Raw genomic sequence first — 16,410 nt, forward strand, 5'->3', positions numbered from 1 at the left:
GCTGTCCATCTCCCTCTGGTGCTCCCCTCCCCCTTTCTTTCTCCCGAGGCCTCCCGTCCCATGATCCTTTCCCTCTTCCAGCTCTGTATCCCTTTTGCCAATCAACTTTCCAGCTCTTCGCATCATCCCTCCCCCTCTTGTCTTCTCCTATCATTTCAGATCCCCCCCCCCCCCCCCCACTACTTTCAAATCTCTTACTATCTCTTCTTTCAGTTAGTCCTGACGAAGGGTCTCGGCCCGAAATGTCGAGTTTGTGTGTGTGGCTTGGATAAAGCAGTGGCTGGTTGGCAGGAGTGAAAGAGTGGGAATAAAGAGAGCCTTGTCTGTTGAGATTGATTCTTTTTATATTGTATGTTAATGACTTGGATGATGGAATTGATAGCTTTGTTGCAACGTTTGCAGGTAATACAAAGATAAATGGAGGGGCAGGTAGTTTTTTTCCGACAATATTTTTATTAGAGGACATGGTGTAAAGGAGAATTGTGCAGTTCATAACAATGTAACAAATGTACAATTCATATTTATGAAAGAGATGCACCCATAGTACAAACATTATCACCCCCCCCCCCCCCCCCCCCAGTTCCCAACTTCAAGCCATCAATGCATTGGCAAAAAGGGTTAAACAGAACCTTTGTCCCCACAGAGCTGCATTGGTATAGGGAAGGTGTATTTTTCTAATACATAGGCTGTTGTATGATAACAAATTTGAGTCTGAAGAATTTTACTGGAAAATGCTGGAGGTCAGGGATTTATGTACTGAGGAAAAGGAGAGAGAATAGACCTTTAGTCTGGCTGGGAATTTTGAAAATATTCAAGAAAGGGTCCCCACACCTTTTGGAACTCCAAAAATTGGATAGGTATATGGACAGGAAAAGAATGGAGGGTTATGGGCTGAGTGCAGGTTGGTGGGACTAGGTGAGAGTAAGCATTTGGCACGGACCAGAAGGGCCGAGATAGCCTGTTTCTGTGCTGTAATTGTTATATGGTTATATGTTATGTCCGAATTGAGGATTGAGTAGTGGATCTTCTCAGGGTGTAGACTGGACATGATGTCCCTGAGTCACTGAGTGTGGGTGGGCAGGGCAGCATCCCTCCACCTGAGCAAGACTGTGCGCTTCGCCAACAGAGAAGCAAAAAACAGTGCGATGTTTAGTCAGACTTAGGTTCATGTCCCCCTCTCCGAAGGTGCCAAAAAGGGCAATCAAAGGGTTAGGTTCCAGATTGTAAGTATTTGGGATAGAGTTTGGAAGACATCTTTCTAGTATTTTTCCAAACTAGAGCATGTCCAATACATATGGATGAGGGAAGCGTTGCCCCTTTTGCATTTGTGGTAACAGGGATTAACATCTGGGTAAATGCGAGATAATTTAGTTTTAGACATATGGGCCCTGTGTACGACCCTGAACTGTAACAGGCAGTGGTGGGCACATAAAGAGGTTGAGTTCACTAATTTGAGGACTTCATCCCATACCTCCTCTGACATTGAAAAATATAAATCTTACTCCCAGGCAGTTTTAATTTTGTCAAGAGAGGCTTGCCTCAGAGCTGCCAGCTTGTCACAGATAATAGATATTAGAAACTTACGCAATTAATTCATACCGAGAAACAAATCAATGGCATTTGTGCCGGTATCTCAGGGAAGTTTGGTATCAGGGGGCAGATAAAATGTCTAATTTGCAAATATCTGAAGAAATGAGTGTTGGGTAGATTAAACTTTTCAGACAATTGTTCAAATGATGCAAAACTGTTGTCTAATAAAAGATCTTTAAAGCATCTGATGACAGGATTATTAATTGCTTTAGACATATGAAAAGGGAGTGCGGATCTAGGAAGTGCGGAGATGGAAACATTCTTAGAGTTCAGCTCCATTGTCACCCATAATGGGCAGTCGGACTGATTATAAAAATGAGACCAAAAGGTGAGACAACAAATGTTAGCTGCCCAGTAGTGTAAGTGGAAATTGGGCAGAGCCATGCCCCAACACTTAGATTTTTGAAGATGAATGGGGCAGGTAGTTTTGAGGAAGTAGGGAGGCTACAAGGACAAATTGGAGAATGGCAGGTGGAATATGGTGTCAGGAAGTGTATGGTCCTGTACTTTGGTTTAAAAAAAGGGTTGATTATTTTCTAAATGGAGAGAAAATACAAAAAGCTGAGGTGCAAAGGGATTTGGGAGTCATTGTGCTGGATTCCCTAAAGGTTACTTTGCAGGTTGAATCTGTGGTGAGGAAGGCAAATGCAAGGATGTAATGTTGAGACTTTATAAAGCACTGGTGAGGCCTCACTTGGAGTATTGTGAGCAGTTTTGGGCCCCTTATCTCAGGAAGGATGTGCTGAAACTGGGGAGGGTTCAAAGGAAGTTCACGAAAATGATTCCAGAATTAAATGGCTTGTCATAGGAAGAGTGTTTGATGGCTCTGGGCCTCTATTCACTGGAATGTAGAAGAATGGAGGGATGACTTAATTGTAACTTATCAATGGTGAAAGGCCTTGATAGCGTGGATGTGGAGAAGATGTTTCCTATGGTGGGAGTGTCTAAGACCAGAGGGGACAGCCTCAAAATCGAGGGGTTTCCTTCTGGAATGGAGTTGGAGGAATTTCTTTAGCTAGGCAGTGATTGATCTGTGCAATTCATTGCCACAGGCTACTGTGGAGGCTAAGTCTTTATGCATATCTAAGGCAGAGGTTGTTAGATTCTTAATTGTTCAGAGCATGAATGGATATGGGGTGGGGTTGGGAAAGCAGGAGATTGAGAGGAAAACTGTATCAGCCATGATGACATGGTGGAGCAGGCTCATTGGGCCAGATGGCTTAATTATGCTCCTATATCTTATTGTCTTTTATTCTTATTTCCACACAAATACACACATCGCATTCAGGACAGAGGACCAAGGCTAATTTTAATTAACTCACTAGTGATCTGCCATATATGATGAAAATTGATCCTTTACATAAATATTTCACTTCCCACCCTTAAAGCGATGATTCATACATAAGCATGTTTGCATTGACCTCAACCCACTCAGTGGTCACTTGTAAGTTTGCTCAACAGTTTGCAAAGAAGCCATGTGATAGACCAATCTTTTTAAAAAATCTGATATCCAGTTTTCAGTATGTCTGTTGGATTTTTTTGGATTATAATCAACAGTTGGAGTTCTGATACATAAGTGATACTGACACCACTGTTGCAGCCTAGCATTGGCTTTGGAGATTTTCCTCAGAAGGAACTTAGTACAAATGACAACAAATACCTACACCACCTTGACAAAATATTGACACATTTCCAGTAGACTCTGTCACAGCTATCCAAGGAACCAGTTTGGTTACTGCAGGAAATAACAGTATTCAGCAATAAAGGTTGCATTCTAGTAAATGAATAAATATTGAAAACAGGAACTCAAGTTAATTGATTCCTGATGTTTGGGACCTTGATTGAAAGTTGAAAACAGCTCATATCTTGAGCTGCTTTTTATCTGAATCATTCTGCACCAAATTATTGCATTATCTTCTGAGATATTGCAAAAATGTTGTTTTAGAGGAGAATATTCCATTTTTCTGCCAATTCATCTTGATTAGCAGACACCTAACTTGTGAGCTCTTCAAAGAAGATTTCCATTGTTTACATAGTGCCTTGGGAAAGTCTTGGCTTATGAAAGGCACTACATAAATGCTAAATAGCTGGGGATTTGTCATTCCCATAATTAATAAATGATATTAAAATACATTTTCATTTTTTATATTACTTTTCTAGGTGCTCGTATGGTTCGTGAGCTATTTGTGATGGCTAGGGAGCATGCTCCATCTATCATCTTCATGGATGAAATTGATTCTATTGGTTCATCACGGTTGGAAGGTGGTTCTGGTGGTGACAGTGAAGTGCAGCGCACAATGTTGGAACTTCTCAATCAGCTAGATGGGTTTGAAGCCACGAAGAATATTAAGGTACAGTTTAATTTTGACAAATATTAGTGTTGGTAGGTAGCGTGAAAGTCGCAAACGTCTGTTTGCAGGTGTGTTATGCAGGGTACAGCGAGGTGTGTGTCTCTTCCTCCTGTAAAACACAATTGAAATTGTATCTCAAACTGTCTCCTGTGCATCGACCCTTGGTTACTCAGAGAAGTACATTTCTTTGTGCATATATTGGAGTCCTGGTTAAGCAGTGATTCCCTGCATTGCCTTGAAGATGAGAGCAGGACTCACTGGTTGACTATTGAGTAAGTAGAATAACTATGTGATTGGTGTTGTTGCTTGACAAAGACAAAAACAATCTTTGTGTAGATTCTGAACAAAATTTAAACTGAAAAAGTAGCTCGTGCGACATTGGTAAGGAAGAACTAGAATTTGATTGTAAGCAAGGTGGAAGAACGGAAACCTGATTGGATGAGGACTGACCAATCAGGAAGGACCGACTACATGGTTATAAATACTGCTGGACTAGATGTGCCCAGGCATAATCCCTGAAGAAGGTGGCAGAGTTAGTCATTGAAACATCCATTATAATTGATACTTGAATCCAGCTGGAAGTCCAAGAAGAGTTTATTCATCAAAACTTAAACTATTATTTCTAATAACCTGTGATTCAAGCCTTTCACCTGTTTCCATGTTTGGCACAGGTAATCATGGCAACCAATAGAATTGATATCCTGGATCCTGCATTACTACGACCAGGACGAATTGACAGGAAAATAGAATTTCCTCCTCCAAATGAAGAGGTGAGTAGAAAATTATATCCTGTGTTTGGAAGATCTTTTTGTTTAAAATTATCAGTTCAGAAAAAATCCATTAAGTATGGCATTTCTAGACTTACACCTGCAGCATTTAATCATAATACAATGACATTCTTTGGAAATGCAGAGAGAGAGAGAGAAAGCAAAAGCAGTTTCTTCAATCTGATAAGGGACGTTAGGCTGACGAGGGAGGGGATAGACTCATTGGTTTGTGTGGGTAATGCTAAATTGAACTAAATGGAGGAGAAGAAAGAAACAGTTATGGTGAGGTGGAAGGGGGAAAGTGGAGGATGTTGAAAAGATGAGAGAACTGGTTGGATCAGGAGAGAGAAAGGAACAAGCAGTGCAAGTTATCTGAAATTGGAAAATTCAGTGTTCGTGCCATTAGGTTTTAGACCATCCAGGTGGAACATGAGGTACTTTTCTTGTAGTTTGTATTTAGCCTCACCATCACTGTATTTCAGGAATCTGATGAGCAAGGGAAGTGAAACCAGATAACAAGGATGATAAGCAGATGGAACTAGGTGCAGGAGAGAGAGGGAGACCCAGGTGATTGACTGTGTGGGTGATCGGCAGATAGAAGCAGGTTGGGGAGAGTATTTTTTTTTGGAAAGATAAATAACTTCTTCATTAATATTGGTAGTTCAATGTCCATGTTCAGAAATGGATAACACCTCCATTCAGGGCCCCAGTCCTTCCAGGTGAGGCAGCTCTTTACCTGTGAATCTTTTGGGGTCGTTGCTTGTATCCAGTGCTCCCGATGGGTCTCACTAATGTAGAGAAGGATGCAAAGTAAATTTGGGGACCACTTTGGAGTGCAGCACCTCCACTCCATCTGCAAAAAAACCGGAATTTTCCAGTGGCCAACCATTTTAGTTCCTATCCCCATTCCTGTTCTGGCATGTCGGTCCATGGCCGCTGCCTCAGAGTGGAGGAACAACTCATGTTCCATCCAGGTAGCCTTCAACCTGATGGTATCAACATTGATTTCTTCTTTCAGTAATGTTTCTCCCCTCCTCTTTCTCTCTTCTATTCCCCGCCTTGTCCTTTTACCTCCGACCTGCCTATCACCTCTCCCTGATATCCCCCCCCCCCCTTTCTCTCCCACGGTCCACTTTCCTACCAAATTACTTCTTCTCTAGACCTTTGCTTTTTGCACCAATCACTTCCCAGCTTCTTCCTCTTCCCCCCCCCCCCCCCCCAACAAACCAAACCTGGATTTATCTATCATCTTCCAGCTTGCCCTCCTTCCCCTTACCACCACCTTATCCTGGCATTTTCCCTCTTGCTTTCCAGACCTGATGAAGGGTCTCTGCTTAAAATGTCAACTGTTTATTCATTTCCATAGATGCTGCCTGACCTGCTGAGTTCCTCCAGCACTTTGTGTGTGCTGCAATATATAGTTACATGGTTTTGACGTGATCTGCACATTGATTGTAAATTATAGTAGCTCAGAAAAGTCTCTTCCTATTTGTGGAAGACAAACTGGTTAACATTTCAGCTAGACTGAAGGCTCGTTGAGCTGAAACATAAACTCTATTTCTGCTTCCATTGATACTGCCTGACCTGCTGAGTGCTTTCAGCATTTCTAGTTTTTTTAATTCCATATTTACAGCCATCTGTCTTTTTATTTTTCATTTATTGGTTCATATTAAATTCTATGACCATATTTCTGGTTTGATTTTGGGCTGATAACGTAGTACACTGAAAGCAAACAGGAAAATTATGAATTCCATAACTGGAAAATGAAGAGATTTGTGTATGGAAGTCTTATGGTTATTTTTTAGAATTATTTGATCAAAGGCTAATGTTTGTTCTAGTTGCAGTTCATTACAGCATTTCAATTTTATTTGCTTGCCTACGTATTTTATCCAAGAAAACAATTTTTGAACAATAGAAATTTAATTCAGCAGATTTCCTCTTACTAAAGGAATCAGTTAAGCATGAATGCTTTCTAAGAGAACACAGCTTGAGCTACTTTTATTTGGTAAAATTGTTTTGTTTCCTTCTCTTCTCCCTTCATTCAGGCCCGTCTTGACATTTTGAAGATACATTCTCGAAAGATGAATTTAACACGTGGCATCAATTTGCGTAAGATTGCAGAACTAATGCCAGGAGCATCGGGTGCAGAAGTAAAGGTGAGTGTTATAGTAAAGTTCATTCTTCCTGTGCCATGCCTTCCTTTAAAATGTACCTTTGTACCTATATAAGTAGTGTAGTGAATTAAATGCAAAGTCTTTTGCTTCAGACTTCATATGGAAATATCAATGCCCTGGATGGAAAATCCTATATATAAAAAAAAGTAGTCGATGCGGCCCAGTCCATCATGGGTAAAGCCTTCCTCATATTTGAGCATATCTACATGGAGTGCTATCGCAGGAAAGCAGCATTCATCATCCAGTCACAAACGAGAAAATCTGCAGATGCTGGAAATCCAAGGCAACACACAAATGCTGGAGGAACTCAGCAGGCCAGGCAGCATCTATGGAAAAATGTACAGTCGACGTTTCAGGCAGAGAAGGGGAGAGTCACATCGCAAACAACAGAAGACTGGAAGAAAGAAAAGGGTAGCACCAACCCAATGGCATGAACATTGATTTCTTGAACTTCTGGTAATTCCCCCCCCCCCCCCCCCCACCTTTTCCCTCTCTCACCTCATCTCCTTGCCTGCGCATTGCCTCCTGGTGCTCCTCCCCTCTGTTCTTCCATTGCCTTCTATTCTCTCCTATCGGACTCCCCCTTCTGCAGCTCTTTGTCTCTTCAATCAACTTCCCAGCTCTTTACTACACCCCTCCCCCTCCTGGTTTCAACTGTCACCTTGTGTTTCTCCCTGCCCTCCCCCTCTTAAATCTACTCCTCATCTTTTTTTTCCTCCAGTCCTGCCAAAGGGTCTCGGTTCGAAACGTGGACTGTACTTTTTCCCATAGATCCTGCCTGGACTGTGGAGTTCCTCCATCATCTAGTCCCCCACCAGCCAGGAGGTACTCTCTTGTCACTGCTGCCATCAGGAAGAGGGTACAGGAGCCTCAGGACGCACACCACCAGGTTCAGGATCAGTTATTACCCCTCAACCATCAGGCTTTTGAACCAGTGGGAATAACTTCACTTGCCCCATCACTGAATTGTTCCCACAAGCTATGGACTCACTTTCAAGGAGTCTCATGTTCTTGATATTTTTTGCTTATTTTTTTTAAAATTTGCAGTTAGTTGTCTTTTGCATATTGTTTGCCCATCCTATTGGGTGTGGTCTTTCATTAATTTGATTATGTTCCTTGGATGTACTGTTTATGCCCTCAAGAAAACAAATCTCAGGGTTGTATATGGTGACATGTATGTACTTTGATAATAAATTTACTTTGAACTTTACAACAGTTAAACCTGCTGAGTAAGATATTAGCATTTAGATGCTTTGCACATTTGTTGTTCCAAACATACCTGCAGGTAATTGTGAACTGAAAAACTGATTTTAAGTGAAAATAGTTGTTCTGTTTAACAATCTGATCTTTCATCAATTTAAAAAAAATTGTGGTATTGTGTCATTTGACACATTGTAACCATGCTAGATAAAAAGCTGTTAAAAGCTACTATCCCAGCTCTCAATTTGCAGCCTATAGGCACATCAAGTGTGTTATTTAAGTATTTTAAATGTAATTGGTATTTTTCCCTTCCTAAAATCCTTATTAAATCTGCATTAAATCTTTAGCATCAATGTGCTGGAGGAATTCGTGCCAGGCAGCATCTGTGGGAGGAAAAGAATTGTCGCATTCTAATGCAAGGTTTCTACCCAAAATTTAAGACAATTTCTTTTCTCCCATGGGTGTTGCTTGATCCACTGAGTTCCTCTGGCAGGTTGTTGCTCCAGATTCCCACATCTGCGGTCTCTGACAGCTACTAAATTTTTAGCCCTTGGTGTTGATCTGTCTGGTAATGAAAAGAACATCATTCTTGTTGGTCTCATCATTTTATACACCTCAATTTAATCTTGGCCAGCACAAACTGATTAAATTTCTCCATGCAAGTAAAACTTTCTATCCTTTTTTGTTTAAATTCAAACATGGTTCTTTTATTTGACTAGTGAAAGTGGGTGACCCATTATTCCCCTTATTTGGGATGGGCAAAAAATACTGGCATTGGAAAAATGCTGTATTCCATTGGCCATGTAGCTAAGTATGACAGATCAGCAAGGTCTTAGTTAAAATTGTGTTTCTTAATCAAACATTTCTGAAAGAACCTATTTAATATATAGATGCTTTTATTTTGCAGGGTGTATGCACAGAAGCTGGTATGTATGCCTTGAGAGAACGAAGAGTTCACGTTACCCAAGAAGACTTTGAAATGGCAGTGGCCAAGGTAAGATGCTGTGTAAAGATTGTATGAATCAAATATAATTGAAAATTCTGTAATTTTGGTTGAGTGAAACAATGCATTACATATTTGTTCTCTTGAATCACAAAATAATTTGAATTGTGAATGTGTGGTATGGGATATTGGAATTGTAACATGCTTGGGGAGGGCAGTGAGAGGAAGCAAAACCTTAATGATTTGTACTGTAGCCTAATTGAACAGGAGCCCCAAACTAATTCTATGGTGCATATTTCTGCTGATGTATCTATCCTATTTTCTCTGAAAACTTGATCTCTATTTGAGGGGAAAAAAAAACTTGTTATAAAGCATATGCTTCAGAAGTCCTCCCAATTTAAAATAACTACTACCCATTCCCTCTTTGAAATGATTTCAATTGATCTCACTGCCATCCCAGCCAGAAATTGTTACCGTTCGCAATATCTAATCCTGAATAACTTAAAAGCCACAAATCTTTTCTATCCATCCATGTTTGTGTGTGCACATTTTTAAGTAGTTCTTTATACTGGTTTACCTAAAATGGACTCATTTAGTTTTTATACGCTTTTACAGCTATTCTTGTACTTGTGAAATTATGAGCTCAATTATAAAGTTAAAAAATGTGCGGGCAAGTACAGGCTATATTTCTGGAATCCAAGATGCCTCTTCATCATCCCTGCAGCATATTTAATTGAATAATCTATTTTCTGCTCCTCCAAATATATTTGTGTATTTTTCTATATGGTGACTTGAGATTTCCAGCTTTTCCGTATATTGCATTCATTTATACTGGCTTCATTCCATGCCTGCCAGGAGTGAAACATCAAGCTATCTTTTATTTTCCACTGGAAAAGCACCAGAATCAAAATCTGGTCTGGAGATATTTCTGATACTTCCTTGGAATCTGACTGGCACCCATTCTAACGTGAAAGGGTATCTTTGATTACTAGCATGTTGCACCCTATCATGACTTGGTGTCTACGTTCCTGTTCAGCAAAATAGATTCAAAACTTTTATCTACACCTCATTTTTCTGTTAGTATTTCCAATAAAAGAACAATTGTTCTGGTCTGTTTTTGGCACTCAAGGGATCTCTGTTAAACTTTGTCACTTAATTATTCACTGCTCTTTGCGATAATCCTGTTTACCAGTATTATCCTTTCATTGCAGGTCATGCAAAAGGACAGCGAGAAGAACATGTCTATCAAAAAGCTTTGGAAGTAACTTGTGCATGCAGTGAAGTTGTTTGATATAAGATTGGGCTATTTGAAAATGTCAATTTATTCTCAGCTTTGTCTTTAATAAATGCCGTAAAACTAGAAGTTTGTTGATGGTTAATTTAGTAGTGGTAAAACATGAAAATGCCTCTTTCCATGAACTCTACTGAGTGTTAATCTGGTAAAGGTATTTTTGCATGTTTTAAAAATCTTAGTTTACTTGGGTCAACAAAATTGGTTTAATCTGTCAAAAGACAATGCAGTTGGTAATTCCAGGATGAAACAAAGGTTTTGCACCAACTTTGCTCATGATCCAAAAAAAATACTATCTATATAGAGTAAAGCTACTTGCATTTATTGACTGATCAAACCAAGAAATGGGTTAAATCGTGGGACATACAACATGGAAAGAGGCTGTTTGCTACATTAAGATCCTGCACCAGTTTTTACACTAATTCTACTCTATTTTCCCCAACATTCTTATCACCATATGTACACGCTCCTTGTTTGTTAGAGGTAATCTTTTGTTGTTGAGTCCGACTCTTTGTGACCTCATGGGGTCCACACGGTTTTCATAGCAAGATACAGAAGTAAATTGCCAGACCTTTCTTCCGCACAGATACTGCTGCTACCCAGGGTGGGACCTGGGACCATCTGCCTTTAAGTCCAGTGCCGATTCTGCTACACCACTAGCCAGCCCAGAGGTAATTTACAGTGGGCCAATTAAACTGATCAACCTGGACATTTTTGGGATGTGAAATGGAACCAGAAGACACCCATGTAGTTACAGGGAGAATGTACAAACTCCACACACAGCATCAGAGGTGAAGGCTCTGGCACAAGTTGGTGGCACTGAGGCAGGATTCCACCAGATGTACCATTTCTTGGTCATGGTAGGAGAATCCTTGCAGAAGTGAATTGTGTATTTTGCCCAATTCAGTCATCTTAACCCCCTCCCTCCACCACCTAAAACATGAAAAATAAACAAGTTAATTTTACTACTATCTTTATTTTTTATTTTCTATGCAAAACTTCTACAGCAAAATTGGTACAGGTGTAATCTGTGTTAGTTCTGGTACAAATGTTCTCCCAAATGGAATAAATACCAAATTACGATGTAAATATGGTACCTGCTGAGGTGTTTTTTTAAAAAAAAACCTGATATTTTCCATTGGAACACTGAATTCCTGTAAGCCAGTAAAACATTGTAATCGTTTTATACCTGCTGCCCACTAAAGGCTACAAAGCTGCCAAGCATTGAATGGCTGAGTGCAATCCATCAACTACTGCTTCCCTAAAAACTGCTGCATAAGACAGCTGAAACATCAGAATGTGGCTACTTTGACCATACTTGCTTTAAAGAACTTAGAAAATTGAACACAGCTGAATCACCTCCAGTTCCAAAGCTGCAATTTTTAAACTGCATCAGTATTTCACCTTGAGCCCAGTACCTAATTAATACAGACATCCTCAGCATAAATAGTGTGTACCTTGGTCCTATATACCACTGCAGTGAATACAAAAGCATAAAAATATTTAAAAGATCTGTAAATATAGACAAAGCTTCACTTAACAATTGTTGCACTAATCAGCTGCATGTTATGTACAACAGGAAGAATGTCTCATTAATCACCTTTTTCCACATTGAAATGTGGAGAATATAACATTGATCCCAGTGTCGTATTTTTGTGCTGCAATTCAATTAACTGCACTTCAACATTAAACCTGTTGATAGACCTCACTATTCCAATTTGATGAAAAATTTCTAATGGCTCTTTGTATTCAGTCACACTAAAAATGGCTACCTTTTATTGAATGATTCTAATAACTAGATGTTAATGAAATGTCTAGTAGTAAAATGGCATAGATAATTTCAATTTTAGTTTGATAAAATATTGAATCAGTTATCATAGAACCAGGCCCTTCAGCCCACATCAACCATCAAGTACCTAGTTACACTGATCCTACATTTTATTCTTCCCACATTCCTATTAATGTTCTCAATTCTACCACACCAAGGGCAATTTAGTGGCAAATTAATCTACCATGCCATTTCTTTAGGGTGTGGAAGGAAACCAAAATACATGGGGAGACCCACATGGTCACAGGGAGAACATGCAAACTCCAGACAGATGGCACCAGAGCTCACGATTGAATCTGGGTCACAGGATCTACAGCTTATATTAGCTTTGGTTTGAAACTCTCAAGTACTATGATGGATTCAATTAGTATCCTTGGTGATTGAAAAATAATTTATTTTATCTGAGTTGGCAGGATGGGGGCGTGGAGAGAGAAAGTGGGTGCTTGTGTTCAGAGAAGGAACCAGTACTCTAAAGAGCAGCAGCTGCCATGCCGTGTCTTTTTCTTTTTAAATGCCGCAAGTTATTTGATGAGGGTGAAATGAATAGTGTGAACTTCCCTAGAAAAGGTTTATTATGGCAAATAATTACTTTGCTCATTGGGATGTAGCTCCAAGGAACTAGATCATAGAACTTCCAAATAAGGTATGCTTTTGTAGTTTAGAATTTTAACAAAAGTTCCTATTGAATTTCACCAAAGATGGAAACAGTCCAAGTAATTTAAGCTCAGCTTTCAGAGATATGGGGAAATGAGAGTGACTGGAGTGCTCTACAAGGAGTTTGCATGGAGTCATTGGACCAAACACCCAGCTGTACTTTGAAGGTTTATTATCTATGAAATTAGCCAATAGTGTTGGTGAGGTTTATGTGGGTCACAGGCTATGTGTGAAGTGTAGATTATGATATTTAATTATGTTTGTGTATTTCTGGTACACTTAAAGAGACAAAGCCTCCTGCTATAGCTAATGCCTTTACCACATAACCATCTAAGTTACCACAATCTCACAAAAGCAATTTCCTTGTACTTCAAAACCCATGCTAAACTACTCCACACTCACACACAGTAAACCTTTAGAGCCAAAGCTTTGCAAGAATCTGTAATTCAGATTAAATGTTTAAGTTTGCGCTTAGCATTTTTAAAAATACAATTTCTGAAATATTCACCTCTGTACCCTTAAGCTTTAGCTTCCTGAAATCAAATTTTATTTTTATATAAAAAAAAGCAACTGTGCAACACTATTGGAAAGCAACATTTTTTCCCTAAACGAATGAAATTAATACAAATGTAAAATTGGATCTTAATTCCATTTTAATGGAACATTCTTCATTATTCCTATTCAGATCATTTGGACCCACCTCTTTGCAGAGTTGTACTAAGTTGTACCAGGGAGCAGAACCTACGTTTCGTTGCAGGTTCTCTATAATAAAGAAGGTGCTCAATTACTTGAGCTTCTGTGCTTTGGTAGTGCATTTTTATTTTCCATATGGCTCTGATATGACCAACTTTATTTTGATTTTTCTTTGCATAAAACAGGACATGAATTTGAAATTGAGTTGCAGAATCTAAAATAGACTTAAATGTTCATTACAATTGAGTTGCTATAGTGCTTGCACTTCCACTGACACTGGGTTTAAAATCTATTCTCGTAATTTGCCATTTCAAAGAACCAAATGCACTGGTTTGACTTTTTCCAAGAAAACTGAATTTGAAAACCAAAACAGTGGTTTTAAATAATTAAACAATCTAAGAATATCTCATGGCATTATGTAACTTTTGAACTTGATTATCATTTTGATATCAACTACATGCACACAAACATTGATTTCAGAAGAAACTTTTCTGCTAGCTTGAACGAATGGCGTTCTCCAAATGACAAATCCCTTCAAGACTTGTATACTCTTGAAAAATTCTTGTAGTCAAATGATAAAACATGTTTAAATGATAATTATGCAAGGTTTAAACCATCCCAAATCCAAGACAATTCTAATAAATTAAATACAGTTTACCTTGACTTCAAAATATTCACACCAGTATTTAATTTAAAATTACTAACTCAAATTTATCCTCCTGCATTATTCCCCCTCTGCAACTATTTTCACAAACTATTCTTACTTTCTTAATTGTAACACTATTTTGAAACATACTGACAGAAATGTCCTTGCAAGAAACCAGTTAACCAAATAAGGCACAACAACATACAGCTCTAGAAACTGATGTACTTCTGAAAGCAGTGCAGTTTGGATTGTCACTGCAGGGAGACAAACAGGGTAATGTTCATCTTTATCACTAATCTGATAAAACCAATGGTCCATGTAATAGGATACATATACTCTTTGGCCAGAAATTGAAATAATCCCTCAAGAAACATGATTGTTATCACCTTGGCTTGAAGCTATAATATTAAGTTACAATTCCAGTTTGCTAATCTATCCTTTGAAAGGCTAAATTGATTAATGTCAAGAGGATTTGAACTCTACAGAGACGGCAGTGCTTGGTCCAATCATATGTTCCTATAATACTCAGAAAACATCAAAAAGTATTCTGCTTCAAACTTTGAAATATTTTAAATGGGGAAACCATACCATAACCCAGAAATTATGACATGGATTTAAGTGCAAATTGCATTCATACAAGAAGAATGCAAACAAGAGTTTCTACGCATAAACTAATCAAAACTATGATTGATTGCAAGTGCCAATGAGCCTTACAACAAAACAATGTGGATTTTATCCTTCTGGTGCTGTAGCCAGAACTCATGTTCTTCTAGGTTTAAAACACCCTTCAATATCCCAGGGGATCCTGTTCTTTTGGTTTACTATGTATTCACTTTGGAAGGGGGTTACAAGTCACTTAGATTGTGCATTTTTTTTAAAGCGGTAAGAGAGACGTATAAACCTCAAGGCAGATTTGCACTATCAACTTTCAGACAAACTAACTGTTTATAATTAATCAAAGATTAGGTGAACCATCCTTGAATTAGTAAACAATAGTTGTACATAAAAATTTATTTCTGCCGATGGTAGATCTCTGAATCACCACTGCAGGAAAGGGGAGTGGATTTTGCACTATTGTTTATTTTTTTTGTAAATGGTAAAATTTTATAAAAATAGTTCCAGAATGTCCCTGGTAAAGAGCAGTTTCTTTGCTAGTTACTCAACCAGGCTGTTCTCAGATGTCAAAAAAGCAGTGCAAGTTATCACTATGAGTGTTAAGCTCCAGCTCTTTGGAAGGGAGGCACTATGGCATCTAAGTAAAACGTATTCCCAGTACTTGTTCCAGTTCTTGTCTGCGCTGCTGAACCTGTACAGAAACAAGAAGATTACATTTTTAATGCTGTGTGCCTGATTTGATACTGCATTGGTTGATTTTTTTTCTTGTTGCTGCTTCAACTAGCTGCCCCCTGCCATACCAGCTAAAATCCTTGAAGTTGTGACATGAGAAACCAGTTTGTGCGCAGGTCCTACAGTGTCTGATTCCCTAGAAGAAGCTTTTTCCAAATAATGGAGGGGAAAGTTGGGGATGTTATTACATAAACATTTTTGCACTTGTAACCTAGTGTCCTTAAGGATTTTCCCATTTTATAAGTTGAGTAATATGGTTCTGGGCAACTCGTCCACTCCCGGTTCTTTGGCATCAAGTTTCACACAGCTAAGTTTTGGTGAACAACTACCAGCAGGGTGAATGGAGAAAAATTAAAAGTTAATTGTACTTGTGGTATGTTGGTGAATTAACTTGGGTCTTTATAACAGGACAGCAATTATCCTGTAAAGTTCCTAATGTTCATCCATAACTGAACAGGTCATCTGGAAAGTACCATGGTTGTGTGTTAAGCTTATTGCTGAGAATATTGTAACATTAAAAAGCAAACAAGCTGCCATTTCACAAGAAATGCACAGTTAGACACATTCCATCCCAAGGAGCCTATACCAAGGTCATTAACAGCTTCCCAGCTCAGCTGGCTGCTTTGTTCTTCACTTATCAGAAGAGTTGGGATTCATGGACTTGAATGGAAAAACTCCTGGAATAAATAAATTAATGTGAGCCCTGAAGTGCATCCAGTCCACAGAAGCATGCAGAGTAGTATTTAAAGCTGGCTTCCTCATCTTTGCAAGCTGGATCTGTACATAGGAGTGCTTGGAAGTGAGACTGTAGACTTAATGATATTTGGATCTCATTACTTGCCATAATCATTGTAACTACTCAGATCGGGACAGGTATACAAGTGCTATGAATGGGGTAAGCAAGCTATTCCTAGCTTGTGCAACCA

The 16,410-nt window shown here is 38.9% G+C and overlaps 2 protein-coding genes across 2 annotated transcripts in view; one reads left to right on the forward strand and one right to left on the reverse strand.

The window, feature by feature from the left end:
* Positions 1 to 10,388, forward strand: part of psmc5 (proteasome 26S subunit, ATPase 5) — a 39,738-nt gene extending 29,350 nt beyond the window's left edge. The window contains exons 9-13 of the mRNA XM_059956609.1: positions 3,751 to 3,941; positions 4,613 to 4,711; positions 6,754 to 6,864; positions 8,990 to 9,076; positions 10,237 to 10,388. Coding sequence (XP_059812592.1) covers positions 3,751 to 3,941; positions 4,613 to 4,711; positions 6,754 to 6,864; positions 8,990 to 9,076; positions 10,237 to 10,290 — 542 coding nt within the window. The 3' untranslated portion in view covers positions 10,291 to 10,388. The remainder of the gene's footprint in view (positions 1 to 3,750; positions 3,942 to 4,612; positions 4,712 to 6,753; positions 6,865 to 8,989; positions 9,077 to 10,236) is intronic.
* Positions 10,389 to 11,272: 884 nt separating this feature from the next.
* smarcd2 (SWI/SNF related, matrix associated, actin dependent regulator of chromatin, subfamily d, member 2) overlaps positions 11,273 to 16,410 on the reverse strand; it is a 53,130-nt gene continuing 47,992 nt past the window's right edge. The window contains exon 13 of the mRNA XM_059956607.1: positions 11,273 to 15,443. Coding sequence (XP_059812590.1) covers positions 15,390 to 15,443 — 54 coding nt within the window. The 3' untranslated portion in view covers positions 11,273 to 15,389. The remainder of the gene's footprint in view (positions 15,444 to 16,410) is intronic.

The sequence above is a fragment of the Hypanus sabinus genome, chromosome X1 (assembly GCF_030144855.1).
Source record: "Hypanus sabinus isolate sHypSab1 chromosome X1, sHypSab1.hap1, whole genome shotgun sequence".
NCBI classification, from domain to species: domain Eukaryota; kingdom Metazoa; phylum Chordata; class Chondrichthyes; order Myliobatiformes; family Dasyatidae; genus Hypanus; species Hypanus sabinus.